The sequence below is a fragment of the Schistocerca nitens genome, chromosome 11 (assembly GCF_023898315.1).
Source record: "Schistocerca nitens isolate TAMUIC-IGC-003100 chromosome 11, iqSchNite1.1, whole genome shotgun sequence".
Taxonomy (NCBI): Eukaryota; Metazoa; Arthropoda; class Insecta; order Orthoptera; family Acrididae; genus Schistocerca; species Schistocerca nitens.
In genome coordinates, this window is record NC_064624.1 from 59,999,158 (window position 1) to 60,026,516 (window position 27,359).

Sequence of the window (27,359 nt, forward strand, 5' to 3'; positions counted from 1 at the left end):
TAAATCAGTGCATAAGAATACCCTTCGATTTGTCTGCGTTGCCCAAAAATGGCGTTGATCAACAAAAATATCATTCAAATGACAATGGTTACATTTCTTAAAAAATTTGCTCAACATTCTATCATTATTAGAACAAATGGCAAAATATTGCCCTGTCTGGTGCCCCAAGCGGTGCTCAGCTGTATTAACCAGTTCCAGCATGGAAAGATGGGGAAGGGTCTGTTGATTGCGGAAGGGGTATGTCATGACAGCACAATCTACAGTTCGTTTGTTTCTAAAAGATTTTTTTTAGTGGGCTGCACGAATTCGCGTGAGTCGACTGTGACCTGCATCCTTCCCTCCTTCTTTCGTCAAAATATAAATATGCTCTGTGCAATACTATCGCAGTTGAAGACCGCAATTACATTGACAATTAAATCTGAAAATATGCATGATTTTCTTCACTATCAAATGACTAAAAATGCACAGTCAAAGAAAAAAACGTGAAATGTCACAAATTACTCTTTTTGTAGTGATGCATTTTACTGTTCTTTAAAACAACCAGTTTTTCAAAATTCTCCACCGCCCTGAGGTAGCTCTGTGTGTTGAGCCGCTAGCTAATAATCCCTGCTTTTGGGTGGCATGTTGTTGAAATCCATCTGCCCACAACCCTGAAAATGATTTCCTGTCGGAACACCACTTTGCGCCAGCAACAAAAGGGCAGTTGGCATTATGCTCATTCTCCACAAAAGAAGGAATTCAGGACAACACTGTCTGCCAGAAAAGTCGTAGTGACAGTGTTTGGGATTGTGATGCCGTAATTCTCGTGTATGTGTTGCCAAGAGGGTCAACCATCAATTCAGAGGCATACATGAAGACTCTGAATAAACTCAAGAACAATTTCCGATGTGTTCGATCAGACAAGAATCCAGTAGAAATCTTGCTCCAACGTGACAATGCACACCCACTCAAGTCTGAGAACCCAGGGCCACATTGTCAAATTGGGTTGGACATAATTGCTTCTCCACCATACAGTCCAGATGTGGCACTCTCGAGCTTCCAAATCTTTGGGCCACTTAAAGATTCTCTATGGGGAACACACTTTGAAGATGGCGAGAGTGTCAATCATGCAGGGAAAACACGGCTACGCCTACAGGTCCAGAGCTTTTACCAGCAGGGAATACATGCTCTTCCACATCATAGGTGTATGGCGATATAACGTGATGGAGACTATGTAGAAAAATAGGGCGTGAACAAGATGTTTTGATGTTATTTGTGATCTGAGAAAAAAATGTGGGGCATTACTTATTGAACGACCCCCATTCATTACCCATAATGATGTCTGATTTTATCGCATATGAGTCTACTTACTTAGAATGGCTGCTGTGCACCCCAGCTGAAGGGGTCTGAGTTGCAAACCGAGCACTGCTCCACTCAACATCCTGGGAAGCAGTCTGGTAAGTGGTAACGGTTGTAGTCATGTTAGTGCATATAATGAACGACTTCTCGACTGGGTATGTCGGTCTTAGTTGTCTAGTGATAAAAGCGTTTACCTGGAAAGCGAGATGTCGGGTGATGGAACCTCTGGCGGACCACAGACTTTGAAGTCTTCCTTTTAACCTAGCCTTCACCCCTCAACGAAGGGAGGAGCGCCCCGAGGCGACATGTTCTTCGAATCCCTCATTAATCTGCAGGTCCCCGTTCCCTTGTTATACAGTGTGTAGATTAGGGACGCGCTAGTCTCTAGAGTGATTTCCAATTGAAAGACTTGAGCCAGGCCGCTGAGTCACGCGAAATTGTTATTATTATTACTTGCGGACTGGGCCATGTTCTGCAACTGATAAATATGTATGGGAATTGGTTATAAGTCTTAATGTCGTTCTCCACCTTTATCTCTGTCCATAGCCTCCACCTCCCCCACCTCTCTCTATCTCCACCTCCATCCTCCATACTGTCTCTGCACATCTCTTCCTACTATGTCCAATTCCTCCCCCACTCTCTTTTTATCTCCGTTTCCTCCTCTCTTTATCCTTGAACCTTGCTTATTGTTGTTGCAAATTCACATTCTGTAGTTGTATTCTCACCATAAACCAATAAGCCATAAATATAACTTTCCTATTTTCTGTGACAACGGACTAGGAGAATGAAACCAAAACAGTACATTGTTGTGTATACAATTTTTGTTTAAAATATATATAATGAGAAGGAATATATGTGGGAGAAACGATTTGTCTAATGGTTTAAATGCCTTGCTATCACAGTTTAAATGCCCTGCTGACATAGGTCAAACTGACTGTGGGAAAGAGAACAAAACGGCCGACTTTTCACAGCACTGCACAGTGCAACATTTTCTTTCTCATACTCAGTTTTAACAGAAGAATATGTAACGTATGACTGTCTGCATGTTTATTAGAGTATCGTGTAACAATCTGAAATAAATCGATCAAGCACTTTACAAGACTTCTGCGGTCAGTGTTTCCCTATTATAGTACGAGTTCATACTGTTTTTTTCCAACAGCTTCAGTTGTGAATGTGTTCCACACACATATTGCAGACATCTTCTTCTCCTCCCTCCCTATGATTTCCTCTTCCAACCTTCCATCTCTCTTCCCATTTCATCCTCCCACCTCTACATATCCATCTCCTGTTTCCCATTCTGTCACTCCATCTCCTCCCACCACTCTCTTTGTTCATCTCCTATGCCTCTTTCTCTGACCACATATTCTTCCCTCCTCTCTCTACCCATACCCCCCTTCCCTCCCTCTGTTCATATCTTCCTGCCCATTTGCTTTTACCATCTGCCCACTACCACTCTACTACTTCCACAGGCCCCCTTCATTTCTCCCTTCCCAATGTACATTTCCTCCTCCCCCGCTCACTGACCATCACCACCCCACCCACTCTCTCTTCATTTTCCCACTGCACAGCCATTCCCAAGTCCCATCAGTAGACTTCTGTGGTCCGAGTATTTTCCTCAAAATCTTCGTTCTTTCTCCTCGAGTTGTCAAAGCTCGCGCTTTTATTTCAAATAAGACACTGGAAAGCGTACAATCGTTTAAGTTGCACTATCAGGTTATAGTACCTGTTGTGGTAGGATAATGCCTGTTTGTTGTACTTCCATTTTATGATTTTCTCTATTTTATCCTTTGTGATGTTGATGAGTATTGCAGACACACGTGGAACCCCTAGAAAGAAGACTGAAAGGGCACCTAAGTACTACTCCCACACAAGTGCCTATTGTGTAAGGCAGCCTACAAATTGGGGGATGGAAAACAGATTCCTGCTCCTGATGTGTATACTGCATTGCAAAGAAGAGCTATAAGGGAGGTCAATACTATTCGCAGACAACATGCCCGTCCTTCAGGGTACCCCATACGCTAACACCCAAGGGACTGAAACATTTGCCCATATCTGCACTCCTAATACAACTATGAGCTTGTAAACCTCACAGTGCTGATACTTTTGTGGCCTGCTGAATCTGTATCAAGTTTTGTTGAAATCGACGTGTAACCTGTAAAATTCTGAGGTAACCTATTCAAGACTTTTTCGAGATTTTTGCTAACAACATCTCCATATTATATATATGTATATATAGTAATTATACAGAACTTTTTGATATTTATGCTGAAAACATTTTCATATTAGATGTTTGTATATACGATTTATATTATAAACATATATGCTATGTTCATCCGAATGTTCATTAGAGAAATGTATAAATCAGTCAAGACGTTTTCGAGACTTTTGCTTACAGAGTTTCGCTTTTATATATTAAATATCTATTTATGTGTATATATGTGAAAGCAATATACGTATAACCTATGTCTGTGTGAATTTTCATTAGAGTACAGTGTAAAAATCTGAAGTAAACTGGTCAAAAACTTTTTGGTATCTTTAGTAACAACATTAAAAAAACGACTTGTGTTTATATAGAAGTACAGATTAATCGACTTGGTGGCAAACAGATGCGTAGACAAATATATATAGTGCAGCTGTTCATGAAACTGGAGTTATGAATGTTGGGCACAGAACTAATGCTAGGACATACATGTGTAATCAAAGAACTCACCGCACTCGAGAGAGGGAGTCTGTGGGCGGTGGCGCAGCATCAGCGGCAGCAGCAGCGGCAGCGGCAGCGGCAGGCGTGCCACCATGTCCGCTCTCTGGTGGAGTGGCAGCAGGTGGCTCGCTGTTTTGGGTGATCGGCTCACTGTAAGAGAAGCACAGAATAGGTGTGGGTTGGCTGTCATGGGGTGAGAGCGAGAGTATTCACAATGGAAACAGGTGGCTCCTTGCTAGACAGCAGGAACAGGCTTGAGACTGGCTGCTCATCACACATTGAAGTAATACTACACACACCGCTATGGAGTCACAGGATAGATAGATGGCTCAACTGATGTTCACACTACAATGGTGAAAAGAGTTAGTATCTGCACCAGTTGCACAGGGTTGCTCATGGAATCAGGTTAAGTGGCTCAACCACAACAAAACAGTTAGCAAAAGTATATTGCTAGCTCTTAAAATTACAGCCCATGGTCTCATGATAACCATTGCTGCTTCTAGGTCATGGGTTTCCTTGTTCGATTCTGAGGTGGCTCGTAGATTTTATTCACTTCAGGACTGGCTCCTTGTGTTATCCCAATCATTTCATCTCACCTTCATTGATGTGCCAATTGCTGAAGTGGCGTCAAATGGAAACACTTGCATCAGGCTGCTGAACATACCCAGATGGGATTTCTCAGCTGTCAATGCCATATGGTCATTATTAAAATTAAAATACCAGTAAAGATGAAGAGTACAAAATATTACTCATGGTGCGTATACTGAAGAGTAGTGTAACGCCGATGGTAAATTTCAGGAGTTACTGAATTAAATGAAGCTTATGGCAGCTATATATGAAGCAGGCAGGCTGAGAGCAGCCGATATGTAATTCCACAAGTTAGGCTATTTGCACACCGCAAGGTGGCCAGGCCAAACTGGCCTGCAGAGTATTCCTGCAGCACGCAACATGGGGGTGTCAGTTTGGATGTGCATGGAAGCTGCCAATGGGACAGCAAGCGTGGTGTCAGTCGTTATATCTAACCACTGTTTACTGCACAGTGATGTAAAGCCTGGCAGCACGATGTCAGGTCCACGTAAGCCTCCAGCATACCAAGGGCCACCCAACAGCCAACACTGGCCTGGGCAGGCAGCTCAACCAGACTGGCTCATGGTTCTAAGCTAACACCAGTGGACTGAGAATGACAGAGCGGATGACCTGTCCCCCTATCTCCACGACACTACCAAACTTCTACCTCAGAGATCATCAGTTCCCAACCTGGGCTGTACGGCTATCATCCTTCCACACGAGGATGAGTTTCTCACCCGGTAGCAGTAGATACCTAAGAGAATGCAGTGGAGGTAAATATCTCTGGCACCTTTCAGTAAGGGCTGCATACTGCTAACTCAGACACGTATTGCTGAGTGTGGTAAACAGTATCAGCAAAGCTGGAGACCAATGTCACCTGACCATCTCACTGCCATGCCCATCTGTCGTCATTACCATCGCCAGGTGACCTGACGCCTGCAGAAGGTGTTCCAAGGTGCATTGCAGCACTCCGATGTTGTAGCACAAGACTAAATAAAGTACGTTGCATCTTGCAGCGGAATTTTTCTTGCCACCTCTGGCCAGCACCATCGCCTCCACAATGATCCACTACACCACCTGCATGCCAAGTGGTTCACTTAACCCCTGGATATTCAATAGGAAGAATGCATCATCAGTCTGTAGGTGATCTGTTGGGAGCAAAGAAACTTTGATACAGAAAGGCTCTCGGGTGGGTATCTGGTGTGACTGAGGTAGATTTTTCGTACAAGGATACTGGACATATCTTGGTGTTACAGGTACAGTGGAAACAGTAATGTTGAAGTAACTCACATATACAGACATTTACAGACTCACAGGTCTAGAATGACAGGGGTGGAACAGGTAGCTGTGGTCTTGCAGTGAGAACCATCGCGGCCTTTCCCTGAAATAATTGAGAGAAACTAAAGAAAAATCAGGATGGCTGGATGAAGACTGGAGCCTCAAGCGTTCCCAATACAAGGCCCCTCTGTTTAAAACAAGACTACTAGCTCATCCGCATTACCCCTGTTGAATAACGCCGTTTTAAATGTGAGTTATTTGTTAATGATAAAACACTAATGCTAAACTGTTCATTAATTTCTCACTCCCAGACACTGAACATACTATGCTCACTATGCACGCATTGTTTTGTAACACTACACACACTACTCACATTATTAGATGACATCAGGACTATTTTGCACACCGCAATTTCCCATTTCTTAGCCTGAAGTACTGAATCACAATCCTTCTATAACGAGTGACTTGTTGATCTCAGAAAAAGGAGAAAGTGTTAAACTTTTACATTCCATAGCTTTGCGAGTAAGTTTTTCTTTAAAAAGAAACGCAGAAGAAAACTATAAAGTGTGGAGGTGTTATGTGGAATGTCAGATATTTATTACCGTTATTATTATTTGCATTAAATCTTTACCAAACACGTTCTCTCTGTCATCTAAGTAATCCTCCAATGTATAGAATCTTTGAGTAAACTGGTACTTTTTAATTGCTTTTTAAATACGTTTGTTGTAACCTTTTCTTTAATCTCCTTTGGTAACTTATGGTACAGTTTTATTCCTTTGTAGAACATGCTACTTATTTTATGATTGTTCTTTCTTGGTAAATGAAAGTTCAGTGTAGCGCTAGTTCCATGGTCATAGGTAGAGCTGTTTGTGCAGTCACCATTGCAGTTTCTGGTGTGTACAACTGACTAGTAAATGTACTGGCACACGGCAATTCAATTACATAGCGTTTTTACAGATCTTTATAATGAGTATGACTAATATTTTTGCTCATTAGTCTTATGGCCCTTTACTGCAGTTTGAAAACTGCTTTCACGTATTGTGATCTTAATCCCCATAAAAGAATACCACAGCTAAGGAAAGAGTGCACGTGTGAATAGTAAGCAACTAAAGCACACTGGCTGTTACACACTCATGACAGGACTCTGTGTGTTTAGCATTATGACGATATTCTGTTTGCAAATATCTTTGTGTGTTCCCACCCCTTGAAGTGAGCATTAGTATTCATTCCAAGAAATTTTGCATTTGTTACACTGTCTGCAGAGGTGCTATCTATATTTAATTTAATAGTGCCATTTTCTCTCTTCTAACTGAAATTCATGACATTTGTTTTCTCCATCTTCAATGTCACTTTATTGCTAATTGACCACATTCAAATTGCTTGAAGGCTGCATTTGCTTTCTCTTCAAGGATTTCTCTCGTTTCCTAGGTGATTATAATGCTACTGCCATCAGTAAAGAGAATTATTTTCTCCTTGACTACACTGGAATTGTAGCCATTGATTTACATCAGGAACACTGTCCTATAATGTTACCCTGAGGAACTATTATACAATGTATGTTGCCTCTGAGAAGGGTTTTACTAAAGCTTTAGACGTGTTTGAGGTATTTGCTATCTTTGCTCTTTGTACTTTATCTGCTAAGTCTGATCATAACCGGTAATTATCTGCCCCTCTTATTCCTAATGTTTCTAGCTTATTCAATAGGATCTTGTGATGAGGAGTATCAAAAGTCTTAAAATCACTCGACAACTCATGACCAGATGTTTTCAATAGGTCAGGAACCTAGAGAATTTACTCACCAGACCAAGAGATGAACGACCCTCTGTAAAGGCAGCATGGCCAGCGCGCTGTCCTGCACTCTGTTGTTTGAACATCACTGTCACAAAGACATCAAATGCACCAATCTTTGGTCGTCAGTAATGTACCACCTGTTGTTCAAATTACTTGATATGCGACCTAAAGGGATCGTGTTGGATACACTAACAGCATCCTTCACCATCACACCCTATTCTGATGATGGATGACAATGTCAAATTCAATTTAGCTCTTTCAAAGTTCCATATACGAATAGGTGATTATGATGCAGTATGTAGACCCAGTGTACGACTGAAAATACAAAGCTGTGCCACACGAGTGTCCACTGTCATCATTGGGTGTAACACTGTCGGGTCACCTCTCATTGCTACTGCATAGACGTCGCCCACTACCTTTGTGGATACTTGTCCTGTCCCAAACAAGTCGAGTTCCAGAGTCAAGCTGTGTGTAGTGCCTGCACAGCAAAGGGAAAAATATATCAGTCCTTTCAGACGCTGGTCATTTGGTTCTGGTGAGATCTTGCCTGGTGTTGAGTACGGCGCTCCTGAAACCGTCAGTTCCATGCTAGCTTGAAACGTGTGATCCCAAACGAGGTCAATGAAAAACTCCACAAACGCACCTCAGTCACACCGACAATTGCATTTTTTTTAAACTTCTGAATTTGTTCAATTATGGACAGCACAGAAGTTAAGATTTTTTTGTTTTTCCTTATCATTCATACTTTAACTCTGTTCTCTTCTTTTGTGTACCATCTGCAGCGTAATTCCAGCTTCATTGCATCCCACTTCACCTCATCTACCCCTTTAGATGTAGCCATTAATCCCATGGTGTAGCTGAAGAGCTTTATGGTCAATCTGCATTCATCTATCCTTAGTAGGTGTCTATAGAACTTGTTCTGTGTTAGCTTGTAGGTCAGGCCTAGTTTTCTGGCTCCTCCTTTGTTTGCCTCCTTATCGACTCCATTGGGTTGAACCATTCTCCCAGGCATATAAACTTCTCTGTCCTCTTAATCTCATTGTGTCCGCAATCTTGTCGGTGTCCTGGTATAGTTCTCCACTTTTCGTCTTCTTCCGCGTCCCATCAGTACTGTTCTGTGGTTCACGTATTTTCGTCATAATCTTCGTTCTTTGTTTTAGACTTCTAGAAGCTCGCCTTTTTATTTAAAATAAGACATTTGGAAGTCTACAATCGTTCAGGTTGTACTACCGAGTTATAGTATCTGATTGTGGTCTTGTAGGATAACGTCCATTGTTGTACTTGTTCTGTGTTAGCTTGTAGGTCAGGCCTAGTTTTCTGGCTCCTCCTTTGTTTGCCTCCTTATCGACTCCATTGGATTGAACCATTCCCCCAGGCATATAAACTTCTCTGTCCTCTTAATCTTCCTCTGATTTACATACATGCATCTTTCACTTCGCTACCTGTACTCTATACATTATTTCTTCCACAGAAGATTTGAAGACCTGTTTTTTTCTGTGGTTTCACGAAGTGTCTTCTCGGTTGTCAGCTAAGAGAGCAAGGTCATCAGCATAAGCTAAACACTTCATCTTCGGGTTCTGTCATTCAGTCGTAATGTGCGTTCCTCTTATTACTTCCAAATTCAGATCCTTTTTCTAGGTTTCCTCTATTTTATCCAGTGTGATGGCGATGAGTATTGGAGACACACATATTTCCCGTAAAAAGGAAATTGTAAGTTCATGCAAGTACTACTCCAGCGCAAATGCATATCGTGCAAGGCAGCGTACACATTGGGGGCTGGAAAACAGTTTCTTGCTCCTGATGTGTATGCTGCACTGCAAATCAGAGCAATAAGGCATGCCAATGCTATTCCCACACAACATGCCTGTCATCCATGTTAGCACATATACCTATACCCCAGGGGCTGAGAAAATACGTATTTGTTCGTATCTCCGCTCCTATTACAAATATGAGGTCATAAACCCCACAGTACTGATAGCTTTAGGTTTGACGTTTCTGTGTCCACTTTTGTTGGAATCGATGCAGCGGTTGGCAAGAAGTCATACACCACAAACACACAAACACACACACACACACACACACACACACACACACACACACAAACATAATATACTCCACATTATACAGGGTGGTCCATCGAACATGATCGGGCAAAATATCACGAAATAAGCGTCAAACGGAAAAACTACAAAGAACGAAACTCGTCTAGCTTGAAGGAAACAAGATGGCGTTATGGTTCGCCCGCTAGATGACGCTCTCATAGGTCAAGCGGATATCAACTGCGTTTTTTTAAATAGGAACCCCCATTTTTTATTACATATTCGTGTAGTACGTAAAGAAATATCAATGTTTTAGGTGGACCACTTTCTTCGCTTTGTGATAGATGGGGCTGTAATAGTCACAAACATATGGCTCACAATTTTAGACAAACACTTGGTAACAGGTAGATTTTGAAATTAAAATACAGAACGTAGGTATGTTTGAATATTTTTTTTCGGTTGTTCCAATGAGAAACATGTACCTTTGTGAACTTATCGTTTCTGAGATTGCATGCTGTTACAGCGTGATTAACTGTAAATACCACATTAAAGCAATAAATGCTCAAAATGATGTCCGTCAACCTCAATGCATTTAGCCGTACGTGTAACGACATTGCTCTCAGCAGCGAGTACTTCGCCTTCCGTAATTTTCGCACATGCACTGACAATGTGCTGACGCATGTTGTCAGGCGTTGTCGGTGTATCACAATAGTAAATATCCTTCAACTTTCCACACAGAAAGAAATCCGGGGACGTCAGATCTGGTGAACGTGAGGGCCATGGTATGGTGCTTCGACGACCAATCCACCTGTCATGAAATATGCTATTCAGCACCGCTTCAACCGCACGCGAGCTATGTGCCGGACATCCATCATGTTGGAAGTACATTGCCATTGTGTCATGCAGTGAAACATCTTGCAGTATCATCGGTAGGACATTACGTAGGAAATCAGCATTCACTGCATAAAATGGAGGCCAATTATCCTTCCTCCCACAATGCCGCACCATACATTAACCCTCCAAGGTCGCTGATGTTCCACTTGTCGCAGCCATCGTGGATTTTCCGTTGCCAAATAGTGCATATTATGCCGGATTACGTTACCGCTGTTGGTGAATGTGCTTTGTCGCTAAATAGAACGTGTGCAAAAAATCTGTCATCGTCCTGTAATTTCTCTCGTGCCGAGTGGCAGAAGTGTGCACGACGTTCAAAGTCATCGCCATGCAATTCCTGGTGCTTAGAAATATGGTATGGGTGCAACTGATGTTGATGTAGCATTGTCAACACCGACGTTTTAGATATTCCCGATTCTCGCGCAAATTGTCTGCCACTGATGTGCGTATTAGCCGCGACAGCAGCTAAAACACCTACTTGGGCATCATCATTTGTTGCAGGTCGTGGTTGAGTTATCACACGTTTCACATGTGGCTGAACACTTCCTGTTTCCTTAAATAACGTAACTATCCGGCGAACGGTCCGGGCACTTGGATGATGTCGTCCAGGATACCGAGCTGCATACATAGCACACGCCCGTTGGGCATTTTGATCACAACAGCTATACATCAACACGATATCGACTTTTCTGAAATTGGCAAACGGTCCATTTTAACACGGGTAATGTATCACGAATCAAATACCGTCCGCACTGGCGGAATGTTAGGTGATACCACGTACTTATATGTCTGTGACTACTACAGCGCCATCTACAACAAATCGAAAAAAGTGGCCCAACTAAAACATTCATATTTCTTTATGAACTACACGAATATGTATTAAAATGGGGGTTCCTATCTAAAAAAAACGCAGTTGCTATCCGTTTGACCTATGGCAGCACCATCTAGCGGGCCAACCATAGCGCCATCTGGTTTCCCACTTCAGGCTAGATAAGTTTATTTCTTTGTAGTTCTTTTTCGTTTGATGTTTATTTCGAGAGATATTTGGCCCAGTCACTATCAATGGACCACTCTGTATATATAAAACAAACAGGTAGTGATATATACAGGGTGTTTCAAAAATGACCGGTATATTTGAAACGGCAATAAAAACTAAACGAGCAGCGATAGAAATACACCGTTTGTTGCAATATGCTTGGGACAACAGTACATTTTCAGGCAGACAAACTTTCGAAATTACAGTAGTTACAATTTTCAACAACAGATGGCGCTGCGGTCTGGGAAACTCTATAGTAGGATATTTTCCACATATCCACCATGCGTAGCAATAATATGGCGTAGTCTCTGAATGAAATTACCCGAAACCTTTGACAACGTGTCTGGCGGAATGGCTTCACATGCAGATGAGATGTACTGCTTCAGCTGTTCAATTGTTTCTGGATTCTGGCGGTACACCTGGTCTTTCAAGTGTCCCCACAGAAAGAAGTCACAGGGGTTCATGTCTGGCGAATAGGGAGGCCAATCCACGCCGCCTCCTGTATGTTTCGGATAGCCCAAAGCAATCACACGATCATCGAAATATTCATTCAGGAAATTAAAGACGTCGGCCGTGCGATGTGGCCGGGCACCATCTTGCATAAACCACGAGGTGTTCGCAGTGTCGTCTAAGGCTGTTTGTACCGCCACAAATTCACGAAGAATGTCCAGATAGCGTGATGCAGTAATCGTATCGGATCTGAAAAATGGGCCAATGATTCCTTTGGAAGAAATGGCGGCCCAGACCAGTACTTTTTGAGGATGCAGGGACGATGGGACTGCAACATGGGGCTTTTCGGTTCCCCATATGCGCCAGTTCTGTTTATTGACGAAGCCGTCCAGGTAAAAATAAGCTTCGTCAGTAAACCAAATGCTGCCCACATGCATATCGCCGTCATCAATCCTGTGCACTATATCGTTAGCGAATGTCTCTCGTGCAGCAATGGTAGCGGCGCTGAAGGGTTGCCGCATTTGAATTTTGTATGGATAGAGGTGTAAACTCTGGCGCATGAGACGATACGTGGACGTTGGCGTCATTTGGACCGCAGCTGCAACACGGCGAACGGAAACCCGAGGCTGCTGTTGGATCACCTGCTGCACTAGCTGCGCGTTGCCCTCTGTGGTTGCCGTACGTGGTCGCCCTACCGTTCCAGCACGTTCATCCGTCACGTTCCCAGTCCGTTGAAATTTTTCAAACAGATCCTTTATTGTATCGCTTTTCGGTCCTTTGGTTACATTAAACCTCCGTTGAAAACTTCGTCTTGTTGCAACAACACTTTGTTCTAGGCGGTGGAATTCCAACACCAGAAAAATCCTCTGTTCTAAGGAATAAACCATGTTGTCTACAGCACACGTGCACGTTGTGAACAGCACACACTTACAGCAGAAAGACGACGTACAGAATGGCGCACCCACAGACTGCGTTGTCTTCTATATCTTTCACATCACTTGCAGCGCCATCTGTTGTTGAAAATTGTAACTACTGTAATTTCGAAAGTTTGTCCGCCTGAAAATGTACTGTTGTCCCAAGCATATTGCAACAAACGGTGTATTTCTATCGCTGCTCGTTTAGTTTTTATTGCCGTTTCAAATATACCGGTCATTTTTGAAACACCCTATATATATATATATATATATATATATATATATATATATATATATATTAGAGTAGCCTGTAAAAATTTGAAGAAACTCAGTCAAAAAATTTTCAAGATTTTTGCTAACTACATTTCCTATTATACATATATTCACTATATGTATTGTAAGCCACTGGTCTTGGTGCACTGGTAACATCAGTTGTCTTCAGATCATGGAATCACGGAAGTTAAGCCCTGTCGGGCTGGGCTAGCACTTGGATGGGTGGCCATCAAGTCTGCCAAGTCTGGCAAGCGGGGCACACTGAGCCTTTGTGCGGCAAACTGAGGAACTACTACACTGAGAGGTAGCGGCTCCGGTCTCATAAACTGACATACGGCTAGGAGAGCAGTGTGCTGACCACATGCCCCTCTGTATCCGCATTCAGTGATGCCTGTGAGCTGAGGATGACATGGCTGTGAGTCAGTACTGTTGGACCTTCATGGCCTGTTTGGGCAGTGTTTAGTTTTAAATATACCGTAAATATCTAGAACTTTTCCAAATTTTTTTCTTAAAACATTTTCCCATTGTATGTGTCCATATACTATTTATATTTTAAACATATATGCTAAGTCCACCTGAAAGTTCATTAGACTAATAGATTAATCAGTAAAGACCTTCTCGAGATTTTTGCTAACAGGGTTTTGCTTTTTATATTACATATGTATTTATATGTTATATATACTAAAGCAACTGTATAACCCATGTCCGGGTGAATTTTCATTACAATGTAGTGTAAAAATCTCAAGTAAACTGGTGAAATAGTTGTCCATGTTTTTGATAACAACACAAAACAATGATTTGTTTTGATGTAGAAGTATAGATCATCAACTGGGCGACAAAGAAATGTATTTATAAATATCAGTAGTACAATTGTTCATAGGATTGGAATTATGAATGTGTAGCAGAGAACTAGTGCTGTGAGACATATGGAACTCACTGCACTCGAGGGAGAAGATCTGTGGGCGGTGGCGCAGCATCAGAGGCAGCGGCAGGCGTCCCACCATGTCCGCCCTCTGGTGGAGTGGCAGCAGGTGGCTCGCTGTCTTCGGTGGTTGGCTCGCTGTAAGAGAAGCACGGCATAGGTGTAGGTTGACTGTCATGGGGTGAGAGCGAGAGTATTCACATGGGAAACAGGTGGCTCATTGCTAGACAGCAGGAACAGGTGTGATACTGTCTGCTCATCACACATTGAAGTAATACTACACACACCGCTACGGAGCCAACTGATGTTCACACTACAGTGGTGAAAAAAGTTAGTATCTGCAGCAGTTGCACAGGGTTGCACATGGAATCAGGTTAAGTGGCTCAACAACAACAAAACACTTAACAAAAGTATACTGCTGGCTATTAAAATTACAGCCCATGGTCTCATGATAACCATTGCTGCTTCTAGATCATAGGTTTCCTTGTTCAATTCTCAGGTGGCTCGTAGATTTTATTCACTTGTGGACTGGCTCCTTGTGTTATCCCAATCATTTCATCTCACCTTCATTGATGTGCCAATTGCTGAAGTGGCGTCAAATGGAAACACTTGCATCAGGCTGCTGAACATATGCAGATGGGATCACTCAGCTGACAACGCCATATGGTCATTATTAAAATTAAAATACCAGTAAAGATGGAAAGTAACAAAATATTACTCATGGCGCGTATACCGAAGAGTAGTGTAACGCCAATGGTAAATTTCAGGAGTTACTTGAATTAAATGAAGCTTATGGCAGCCATATATGAAGCACGCAGGCAGGCAGGCTGAGAGGAGCTGATATGTAATTCCACAAGTTAGCCTGTTTGCACACCGCAAGGTGGCCAGGCCAAGCTGGGCTGCATAGTATTCCCACAGCACGACAACATGGGGTTGTCAGTTTGGATGTGCATACAAGCTGTCAATGGTACAGCAAGCGTGGTGTCAGTCATTATATCTAACCACTGCTTCTCGCACAGTGATGCACAGTCTGGCAGCACGACATCAGGTCCACGTAAGCCTCCAGCATACCGAGGGCCAGCCAGCCGCCAACACTGGCCTGGGCAGGCAGCTCAACCAGACTGGCTCATGGTTCTGAGCTTGTACCAGTGGACTGAGAATGTCATAGCGGATGATCTGTCCCCCAATCTCCACAACAAAACCAAACTTCTACCTCAGAGATCATCAGTTCCCAACCTGGGCTGTACGGCTATCATCCTTCCACACGAGGATGAGTTTCTAACCCAGTAGCAGTAGACACCTAAGAGAATGCAGTGTAGGTAAATATCTCTGGCATCTTTCAGTAAGGACTGCTTACTGCTAACTCAGGCATGTAGTACTGAGTGTGGTATCAGCAAAGCAGGAGACCAGTGTCACCTGACCATCTCACTGCCATCTGTCGTCACCACCACTGCCAGGTGACCTGACGCCTGCAGAGGGTGTATCAAGATGCATTGCAGCACTTCGATGTTGTAGCTGAAGACTAAATAAAGTACGCTGCATCTTGCAGCGGAATTTTACTAGCCACCTCTGGCCAGTACCATCACCGCCACAATTTGCTACTCCACCACCTCTGTGCCAAGTGGCCCACTCACCCCAGGTCGCTACTGTAGGAAGAATACATCATTAGTCTGTAGGTGATCTGCGGGCAGGAAGGAAACTTTGATACAGAGAGGCTGTCGAACTCGGCTGGATATCTGGTGTGACTGAGGTGCAAGGATACTGGACATGTATTGGTATTGCAGGTACAATGGAAGCGATAACTGGTTTAGAATGACAAGGCTGGAACACGTAGCCAGCTGTGACTATATAGTAAGAACAATCCCTGCCTTTTCCTGGAATAATTTAGAAAAACTAAAGAAAACCTAAATCTGGATGGCTGGATGAAGACTGGAGCCTCCTGCGTTCCCAATACAAGGCTCTCTAAAAATGTTCAAATGTATGTGAAATCTTATGGGACTGCTAAGGTCATCAGTCCCGAAGCTCACACATTACTGAATCTAAATTATCCTAAGGACAAACACACACACCCATGTCCGAGGGAGGACTCGAACCTCTGCCGGGACCAGCCGCACAGTCCATGACTGCAGCGCTTTAGACCGCTAGGCTAATCCCGCGCAGCTACAAAGCTCTCTGTGTAAAGCACTACTATTAGCTTATTCGCACTGGCCCTATTGAAAAACGCGATTGTAGAAGTAAGTTATTTGATAATGTTATACTGTCCATTCATTTCTCACTCCGATTTACTGAACACAAATGCACACTATACACGCATTGTTTTGTAACACTTCACACACTACTCATATTAATTTCTGACGTCAGGACTATTTTGTGCACCGCAACTTCCCATTAGCTAGCGTGAAATAGTGACTCAGAATCCTTCTATCACGAGTGACTTGTTGAAAGAAAAAGTAGAAAGTGTTAAAATTATGCATTCCACAGCTTTACAAGTAACTTTTTTCTGAAAATGAAAAACAGAAGGAAAATATAAAGTATTAAGGTGTTATGTGGAATGTCAGATGTTTATAATTTTCATTACATTTTTACCAAACACGTAGGCCTACTCTGTCATCTAAGTAACCCTCCAATGTATAGAATCATTGAGTTAACTGGTAGTTTTTAATTGCTTTTTTAAATAAGTTTGTTTTAGCAATTTCTTTAATCTTCTTTGCTAATTTATTGTAGAGTTTTATTCCTTGGTAGGAAATGCTACTTTTGTTTTTATAATTATTCCTTCCTAGTAAATGTAAGTTCAGTCTAGAACTAGTTCCATGGTCATGGACAGAGTTGTTTGTGCAGTCACCATTGTTGTTTCTGATGTGTGCAACTGATTGGTAAATGTACTCGCACACGGCAATTAAAATCCGCAGTGTTTTTTACAGATCTTTATAACGAGTTTGATTACTATTTCCGGTCATTAGTCTTATGGCCCTTTACTGCAGTTTGACAACTGGCTACAGTGCCTTTTATTTCCCATAAAAGAATACCACAGCTAGGAACTGAGTGTACATATGAATACTATGCTACTAAAAGACACTGGCTGCTACACATTGATGACAGGACTTTGATGGGCTTAACATTCTTACGTTATTCTGTTTGCAAATGTCTTTGTGTGTTCCCATCCCTTGAAGTGAGCATAGGTATTCATTGCAAGAAATGTTGCATTTGTTACACTGTCTATAGAGATGATATCTACATTTAACTTAATAGTGTCGTTTTCTCTCTTCTATCTGAAATTCATGACACTTGTTTTCTCCATCTTCAATGTCACTTTATTGCTAATTGACCACATTCAAATTGCTTGAGGGCTGCATTTGCTTTCTCTTCAAGTACTTATCTCGTTTCCCTGGTGATTATAATGCTACTGCCATCAGTAAAGATAATTATTTTCTCCTTGACTACACTGGAATTGCAGTCATTGATTTACATCAGGAACACTATCGGTCCTACAATGTTATCCTGAGGAACTATTATACAATGTATGTTGCCTCTGATAAGTGTTTTACTAAAGCTTTAGACGTGTTTGAGGTGTGTGCTATCTTTGCTGCATCTACATCTACATCTACATTTATACTCCACAAGCCACCCAACGGTGTGTGGCGGAGGGCACTTTACGTGCCACTGTCATTGCCTCCCTTTTCTGTTCCAGTCGCGTACGGTTCGCGGGAAGAACGACTGTCTGAAAGCCTCCGTGCGCGGTCGAATCTCTCTAATTTTACATTCGTGATCTTCTCGGGAGGTATAAGTAGGGGGAAGCAATATATTCGATACCTCACCCAGAAACGCACCCTCTCGAAACCTTGCGAGCAAGCTACACCGCGATGCAGAGCGCCTCTCTTGCAGAGTCTGCCACTCGAGTTTGCTAAACATCTCCGTAACGCTATCACGGTTACCAAATAACCCTGTGACGAAACGCGCCGCTCTTCTTTGGATCTTCTCTATCTCCTCTGTCAACCCGACCTGGTACGGATCCCACAATGATGAGCAAAACTCAAGTATAGGTCGAACGAGTGTTTTGTAACCCACCTCCTTTGTTGATGGACTACATTTTCTAAGGACTCTCCCAATGAATCTCAACCTGGTACCCGCCTTACCAACAATTAATTTTATATGATCATTCCACTTCAAATTGTTCCGCACGCATACTCCCAGATATTTTACGGAAGTAACTGCTACCAGTGTTTGTTCCGCTATCATATAATCATACAATAAAGGATCCTTCTTTCTATGTATTTGCAATACATTACATTTGTCTATGTTAAGGGTCAGTTGCCACTCCCTGCACCAAGTGCCTATCCACTGCAGATCTTCCTGCATTTCGCTACAATTTTCTAACGCTGCAACTTCTCTGTATACTACAGCATCATCCGCGGAAAGCCGCATGGAACTTCCGACACTATCTACTAGGTCATTTATATATATTGTGAAAAGCAATGGTCCCATAACACTCCCCTGTGGCACGCCAGAGGTTACTTTAACGTCTGTAGACGTCTCTCCATTGATAACAACATGCTGTGTTCTGTTTGTTAAAAATTCTTCAATCCAGCCACATAGCTGGTCTGATATTCGGTAGGCTCTTACTTTGTTTATGAGGCGACAGTGCGGAACTGTATCGAACGCCTTCCGGAAGTCAAGGAAAATAGCATCTACCTGGGAGCCTGTATCTAATATTTTCTGGGTCTCGTGAACAAATAAAGCGGGTCTCACACGATCGCTGTTTCCGGAATCCATGTTGATTCCTACAGAGTAGATTCTGGGTTTCCTTCTTTGTACTTTGTACTTTATCTGCTATCAGAACCAGTAATTACCTGCCCCTCTTATTCATAATGCTTGTAGCTTATTTAGTCGGACCTTATGATCAACTGCATCAAAAATCTTAAAATCCCTCAGTAACTTATGACCGGATGTTTTCAATAGGTAAGAAATCTAGAGGACTTACTGACCAGACCAAGAGACGAAACACCATCTGTAAAGACAGCATGCCCATGACGTCGTCGGCGAAAGCTAATCACTTCATTTTCTGCCTTTCACTTCCAAGTGTATTCCTCTTATTCCTTCCAAATACAGAGCTTCTTCGCAGATTTTCACTACTTTCACCAGTGTTATGCTGAAGAGGATGGAGGATAATCCATATCCTTGTCTGACCCCTGTCTTCATTTAAAACGGGTCAGAAATATTTCCTACTTGACTTTCGAGATAGTATTCGTCAGTGTACACTATATAATCAAAAGTATCAGGACATCCCCCAAAACATACGTTTTTCGTATTAGGTTCATTATACTGCCACCTACTGCCAGGTACGCCATATCAGCGACCTCAGTAGTCATTAGACATCCAGAGAGAGCAGAATGGGGCGCTCCGCGGAACTCACTGACGTCGAACGTGGTCAGGTGATTGGGTGTCACTTGTGTTATAAATCTGTACGCGAGATTTCCACACTGCTAAACATCCCTAGGTCCTCTGTTTCCGATATGACAGTGAAGTGGAAACGTGAAGGGACACGTACAGCACATAAGCGTACAGGCCGAGCTCGTCTGTTGACTGACAGAGGCTGCCGACAACTGAAGAGGGTTGTAGCGTGTAATAGCAGACATCTATCCAGACCATCACACAGGAATTCCAAACTGCATCAGGATCCGCTGCACGTACTATGACAGTTAGGCGGGAGGGGAGAAAACTTGAATTTCATGGTCGAGCGGCTGATAAATGCCAAACGACGCCTCGCTTGGTGTAAGGAGCGTGAACATTGGACGATAGAACAGTTCAAAAACGTTGTGTGGAGTGACGAATCACGGTAGACAATGTGGCAATCCGATGGCAGGGTGTGGGTATGGCGAATGCCTGTTGAACGTCATCTGCTACCGTGTGTAGTGCCAACAGTAAAATTCGGAGGCGGTGGTGTTACGGTGTAGTCGTGTTTTTCGTGAGGGGGATGGAGGGGGGGGGTTGGACCCCTTGTTATTTTGCGTGGCACTATCGCAGCACAGGCCTACATTGATGTTTTAAACACCTTCTTGCTTCCCGCTGTTGAAGAGCAAATCGGGGGTGGCGACTGCATCGAGCACCTGTTCATAATGCGCCGCCTGTGGCGCAGTTGTTACAAGAGAATAACATCCCTGTAATGGACTGTCCTGCACAGAGTTCTGACTTGAATCCTATAGAACACCTTTGGGATGTTTTGCAACGCCGACTTCGTGTCACGCCTCACCGACCGACATCGATACCTCTCCTCAGTGCAGCACTGCGTGAAGAATGGGCTGCCGTTCCCCAAGAAACCTTCCAGCACATGATTGAATGTATGCCTGCGAGAGTGGAAGCTGTCATCAAGGCTAAGGGTGAGCCAACAATATATTGAATACCAGCATTACTGATGGGAGTGCGCCACGAACTTGTAAGCCATCTTCATCCAGGTGTCCGGATACTTTCGATCACATACTGTATGTTTAATGACTTATCACCTTCTTTGTCAACCCGAAACTCTTCCAAGGCACTAAATAACGCTTGTCTGTTTATCGTGACGTATGGCTTCTTAAAGCTGACAAAGATCACTGGTGTTCAGGCTCCTTGAGCTCTTGCTCCCACGATGCCTTTTAGGTTGAGTATCTGTTCGGCGTATGATATTTCTTCCCAGAAACGAGCTTGATGTTGCTTGTAGAAATGTTAGTATATTAATTAACAGATTTTGTTGTGGACACGCAAGAGCGATCTGAAATTTCCTCCAGCAGAAATTGGCAGTGCTCGACGAGACAACCCCTGCAAATGTAGATACTACTGAACTGACACAGCCACAAAGACTCAGATGCTCAAGAGCAAACAAAACTGCAACCTCGATGGTTATGCGTACTGCAACGTACATAAAGCAATTCTGAACAGCAACGTACAACGAGTATTTATCATGTTCTGAAAACGAACACTGGTAAATCACGATATATGGAAAGCTTGCGCAATATGCTAAAAATTATCACCACACCATAAATACAAAAAGAAGATGGAGAATAAGAACAATATGACGTTCAGCTGCTAATAGTGATAACGGTGTCAAGTAAACCTGAACTTTTAATGTGATAAATAACAAAGACTTTTTGTGTGTTACTTGATGTGAATATGTCTACATTATGTTGATAGCTTGTACAGTTCCCGTTAAGAAATTATTTCTAGAAAGTAACATAGTCAGTTAGTTCCATGATAAATGGATCATTTTGCACGATATATTGTAATGACGTGGAATATATGATTTTACATTCACATTGCAAATTAATTTGTAAATATGGCTACATTCAGGTCATTTATGAGTTTATTGTTTCATTTTTTTAAATATATCGGTTTGAGTAGTTATTCCTACTCACCATCCTCTATACATTACAATAATAGAAATTCTTCTATGGAATTTTCAGGGAGTTGTGGGAGAGAAACTTCCAGTTTGTTTTCAAATTTTACTTTGCTGTCTGTGACACATTTTATATCACTGGGTAAGTTATCGTGGTATTGTTCACAACTTTTTGTGCTAATAACAATCTTAATGTGAAGTAATGGATGTCATTTTCCCTTCTTGCGTTGTAATTATGAACATCATTGTTCTGTTTGAACTGTAGCGCCTTATTTACAACAATGTGGGTGAGCACCACATTCTTACAGCACGTTTTTGTACAATGAAGACTTTCTTTCTTGAAGATGAGAACATTATTCCATATTACATTACTGAATGCAAATATGCAATCTACGTCACCTTACTGATTTGTCTCTCTCCAAGATTTGAAACGATTCTAAGTGCAAATATGACTGAACTAGTTGCTTCAGGAGCTCCAAAATGTGCTGTTTCCAGTTTAAAGCCGCGCGGGATTAGCCGAGCGGTCTAAGGCGCTGCAGTCATGGACTGTACGGGTGGTCCCGGCGGAGATTCGATTCCTCCCTTGGGATTGGGTGTGTGTGTTTGTCCTTAGGATAATTTAGGTTAAGTAGTTTGTAAGCCTAGGGATTGATGACCTTAGCAGTTAAGTCACATAAGATTTCACACATTTCCAAATTAAAATCCTCATCAATATGGACACCCCATTTTGAAGTTTCCACCCTATTTATTATTTCCTCAACTGGTGTTACACTTGACTATGTGTACTATCCCTAGATGTGCAGAACTGAATATGTGGTGTCTTTTTAAAATTGTGGGTGAGACCATTCACAGAAAACCCATCAAAGATACTTTTAAGAACACACTTTACCATTTCTTCTGTTTCTGTATGCAGGCCTGGATTGAGTACAGTACTGGTAACAACTGCAAAAAGGATTGTTTTGGTTTGTTATATATTAGACAGGAGATCATTTCCATATATGTGGAACAACATTGGAACTAAGATTGATCCTTGGGGAACCCCTTATGTAATTGTTTCCCAGTCATTTTTAAATCCCCAGACTATATTGGCTGAATTACTAAGTACAACTTTCTGCATTGTTTTTGTTAGATACCATATTATCTACCTGTAGCCTATACCATCAATCCAATAAAACTTCATATTATCTAGGAGAATGTACATCAGTAACAATATCGCAGAACGATATAGTGCAGTCTGAATAGGACATGATTCTACCGTTGTCGACTTGAGGCACGTCCTGGCAGACGTTTTTCTTTGTTATATGATGCATATCACAATATTATGACAAAGAAACAACATTCAAATGCGATTGCTGACTGAGAAGTCTGTTACGCAATCTTTGCTTGTATGCAGAACTAGTAATCTGCTGTGGCTTCACACAAGAAGCACTAACGCCACCTTTAACGACTTCACTTTGATAGTGATGAAGCGGAACTGCATCAACAAAGCCAAAAATTCTGCAGTGACGGTATCGACATACTGGTCTCTCATTGGGAGAAATATGTTCGTCGCCAGGGTGATTATGTTGAGATGCAAATATGTACACTGAAAAATAAAGATGTAGACTGTTAATGAAGTTTGCTTGATTTAAAAATCTTTACGAGTTTCCATATAAAAAATTCGGAGGCATTACTTTTCAGCAGGCCCTTGTACTAGCTAGCTGGCCTGGTCTTGTGTGGGCAGTATTATCTACAAGCAGACAACTTGTGTGACGTAGAGTATGTTGCTTGCAGGCCACTGCATATAGCTACGAATAAATTTCAGAGAACAACGTTAAGTAATTAAATGTCATCACTTTCATATAACTTCTGCGATGCAGGCAGCTGAAGCGTCCCCAACTCTCTTGTGGTTCCCTTATTAGGAACTCCACGTCGACGTCTGCTCGTAGATACGTATCGTCGGTAGGTTTTCCGGCTTTACTTTCCGACGTGACAGCGACGACTCTCCGATGAGGTGCGGGCCTTGTGTTTTGCTATTACTGCAAGTCTTGTAAATATCGCTTTTATTTAGTAATTTGCCCGGCTAAAACTCTCCCCTTTTACGATTAAGACAGCCTGCGCTACCTTTCGGAGGGAGAGGGGACGTCAAAGAGTCACAGAAGTTCATATTAAGCAGTCCGTAAAATACGTAAACGTTCATTTCAGTTACTTTGTTAGTTAATGCCTACGCTTTCCGCTAGATGGTGCTGACTTACTGCTGAATAGCTTTGGTTCCGTAACACCTTCACTGATTAGTACTAGGTAAATGAAATAAGTGCAACACTCTTGTATTTCACTTTCACTCTATATTCAAGGATTAAGATGGTGATGGATGATGGTCTATTTAAGAGGTTCCTAGCCTGGAGGAATCTAAATAGTCCGCAAATGCCGATATGCACGCCCTCTACGTCCAGATTCGCAACTAACGGCACACGACACTTTCAAAAGTCCACACGTTAATATCTGAATACCGGTACCCCTGAATTCACTCGTATCAGCTGATAATTTGAGTTTCTGTCGTCTATATGTCCGTAAAGTTCCAATGTAGCACTAAAGTCCTAAAATCCCCTTAATACTCCGTTGCTACCAACAGTCAGAGATCGTACACTACATCACTTTTAATCTCCGTAATATTCTAACAGTTTATCGTGAATCTTAACGCGATAAAGTCCAATCTAATTATTGTCTCGCTGACTGACACGGGTTCCCCGCCCTTCAACGAAACAATCGAGGAAAAAATGACGGCAATAATGGCGATCAGGCCTTTTTTATAGGTTTTTCATCACAAGAGTTTAACGTCACTGCCTTCTCCGTGACGGAGTTTCCGTGGCTTTGCTGTACTTAGACGTTAAACTACTTACTGATATACTATAATTTTTATCTGCAATTACTGAACTCTGATTCTACACTATTTTCCCCTCTAAAAATTCTATTCTTAATTTTAAATTATTCTTTCTATAGCTTTTATCAGTGTAAACTGAACCGAGGTGTTACACAGCACATGGCAGAAAAGTTGTCTGGAAGCATGAACATTACGTATTCCATTCCATACTTAAATGGAAATCATGGAAGCACATTGCGATGTAAGATGTTTACAAGCTATGTAAATACTATACACGTATAATGCGTGTGTGTGTCTGTATGAGTATGTATCGGAGGCTGGCTGAGGTGGCACAAATGAAAGGAATAATAAGATACAACGCACATGATCTAAGCGTTTAGCTCGTACTGTGGCACTCCTCTTATGAAGCTTAGTACACACTGTGTTGCACTGTTGAGATTCATTGTCGTAACTCTTTGTCGTAGGCGCTTTATGGCAGACTTCTTCTCGAAAGCTGAGTCATCTCCTACGCTGCTGAAAGAACATATTGGACGTAAAGGAAGCAAAGTTTCTGAAGTACTTTTTCGGAAAAAGTATTGCTTATAGAGCGAAAAAATAAAACTCTACATATTTTGGATTTGCATCTTTATTTCGGTATGCAATAGTTCTAAAACAATAGTAGGGAATCTATTGGTTAAAAATATTTGATTATTTCAAATTATAAGTCTCACATCACAGCCTGATGATGAGGTAGTTATCTTTCCGTTATTGGTCATACTTCAAAGTTGGTTAACTCACTGCCCATTGTTCAAAGAATTTGCAGTGAACTGCGACTGCTAATCTGAGGGATCTGAAATTGGCCCATATTTCAAAATGCACATCTCCGCACCATTGAGAGATGAATGCTAGAATGCTAGCTTAGAGGCCGAGTGAGGAAAAGTGATGCAGCAAGGATTCGAACACATAAACTTTCCATCATTTTGATTTGCAGCTCCTTGTTTTGGCCGTGTTTGTAGTTAAAATTGTTGGATGTGAGGTCCGCCAGTTATGCAAAACACCGTTTTCCTCAGTACCCAAACATGTTTCGGCACCACTGCGCCATCATTAGTGGGTTTTCGTTTTTATTTATTCTGCAATGTAAACATTTTTGTTAAATTATTATAAAATTCTGCGCATTTGTAGTTCAAACAACAGACCGTTTCTTTTCGTAAATATCTTTACGTTTGGTCTGCATGAATTTTCTGGATCACTTGTGTGGTAGCTTGTTATCTGTAACCAAACGATGTTGATGAGTTTTTTTTTTTTTGCTGGGAGTTAACATATCTTCTAGAATGTAATTCAGTTTTTCGCAATGTTTTCGCACCTATGTTCGTTTTTACTTACGTTTTCGTGTGCCAAGTACTTCCATTCTCTGCATAATGTTGAGGTGTTGCACACGTAACTATAACAAATATTTTTCATTAATAACGTAGTAAAACACTTTTCACTTCCCCAGAAGACAGTGTGATTGTGGTTTGTTATGTGTCCCAGCCCAGTCAGTGTTCCTTTGTTCACCAGAGAGTTCGGAGCCAAATTTGAATTTTGTTTACATTTTATCTTTGTGTGTGTGTGTGTGTGTGTGTGTGTGTGTGTGTGCGTTTTCTGTGCGCTTCTTAGCTGTGTGTGTTGACTTTTGTATGGTATTCCTTTTGTGTGTAAATGGTGTGTCTTTGCAGATTTTAATTTATCTGTGTGTGTGTGTGTGTGTGTGTGTGTGTTGTGTGTGTGTGCGTGCGTGCGTGTAGAGTCTATCCGTTTGTGCTGTTTTTATTTGTAAAGTTCCTTTAATGTGTTAAATACGAGGTGCATTCAAGTTCTAAGGCGTCCGATTTTTTTTTCTCCGGACTGGAAAGAGATAGAAACATGCGCATTGTTTTAAAATGAGGCCACATTCATTGTCAATATGTCCCAGAGATGGCAGCACCGTACGGCAGATGGAATTTTACCGCCAGCGGCGAGAATGAGAACTGTTTTAAATACTTAAAATGGCGACGTTTTCCTTACTTGAACAGCGTGCAATCATTCGTTTTCTGAATTTGCGTGGTGTGAAACCAATTGAAATTCATCGACAGTTGAAGGAGACATGTGGTGATGGAGTTATGGATGTGTCGAAAGTGTGTTCGTGGGTGCGACAGTTTAATGAAGGCAGAACATCGTGTGACAACAAACCGAAACAACCTCGGGCTCGCACAAGCCGGTCTGATGACATGATCGAGAAAGTGGAGAGAACTGTTTTGGGGGCTCGCCGAATGACTGTTGAACAGACCGCCTCCAGAGTTGGTATTTCTGTGGGTTCTGTGCACACAATCCTGCATGACGACCTGAAAATGCGAAAAGTGTCACCCAGGTGGGTGCCACGAATGCTGATGGATGACCACATGGCTGCCCGTGTGGCATGTTGCCAAGCAATGTTGACGTGCAACGACAGCATGAATGGGACTTTCTTTTCGTCGGTTGTGACAATGGATGAGACGTGGATGCCATTTTTCAATCCAGAAACAAAGCGCCAGTCAGCTCAATGGATGCACACAGATTCACCGCCACCAAAAAAATTTCGGGTAACCGCCAGTGCTGAAAAAATGATGGCGTCCATGTTCTGGGACAGCGACGGCATAATCCTTACCCATTGCGTTCCAAAGGGCACTACGGTAACAGGTGCATCCTACGAAAATGTTTTGAAGAACAAATTCCTTCCTGCACTGCAACAAAAACGTTCGGGAAGGGCTGCGCGTGTGCTGTTTCACCAAGGCATCGAGCTAACGTTACGCAACAGTTTCTTTGTGATAACAACTCTGAAGTGATTTCGCATGCTCCCTACTCACCTGACCTGACTCCTAGTGACTTTTGGCTTTTTCCAACAATGAAAGACACTCTCCGTGGCCGCACGTTCACCAGCCGTGCTGCTATTGCCTCAG

At 42.2% G+C, this 27,359-nt stretch overlaps 1 protein-coding gene across 1 annotated transcript in view; it reads right to left on the bottom strand.

The window, feature by feature from the left end:
• Nucleotides 1–27,359, bottom strand: part of LOC126213187 (receptor-interacting serine/threonine-protein kinase 4-like) — an 83,915-nt gene that overhangs the window by 13,931 nt on the left and 42,625 nt on the right. The window contains exons 3-4 of the mRNA XM_049940813.1: nucleotides 14,216–14,338; nucleotides 4,049–4,189 (exon numbers count right to left, since the gene is read on the bottom strand). Coding sequence (XP_049796770.1) covers nucleotides 4,049–4,189; nucleotides 14,216–14,338 — 264 coding nt within the window. The remainder of the gene's footprint in view (nucleotides 1–4,048; nucleotides 4,190–14,215; nucleotides 14,339–27,359) is intronic.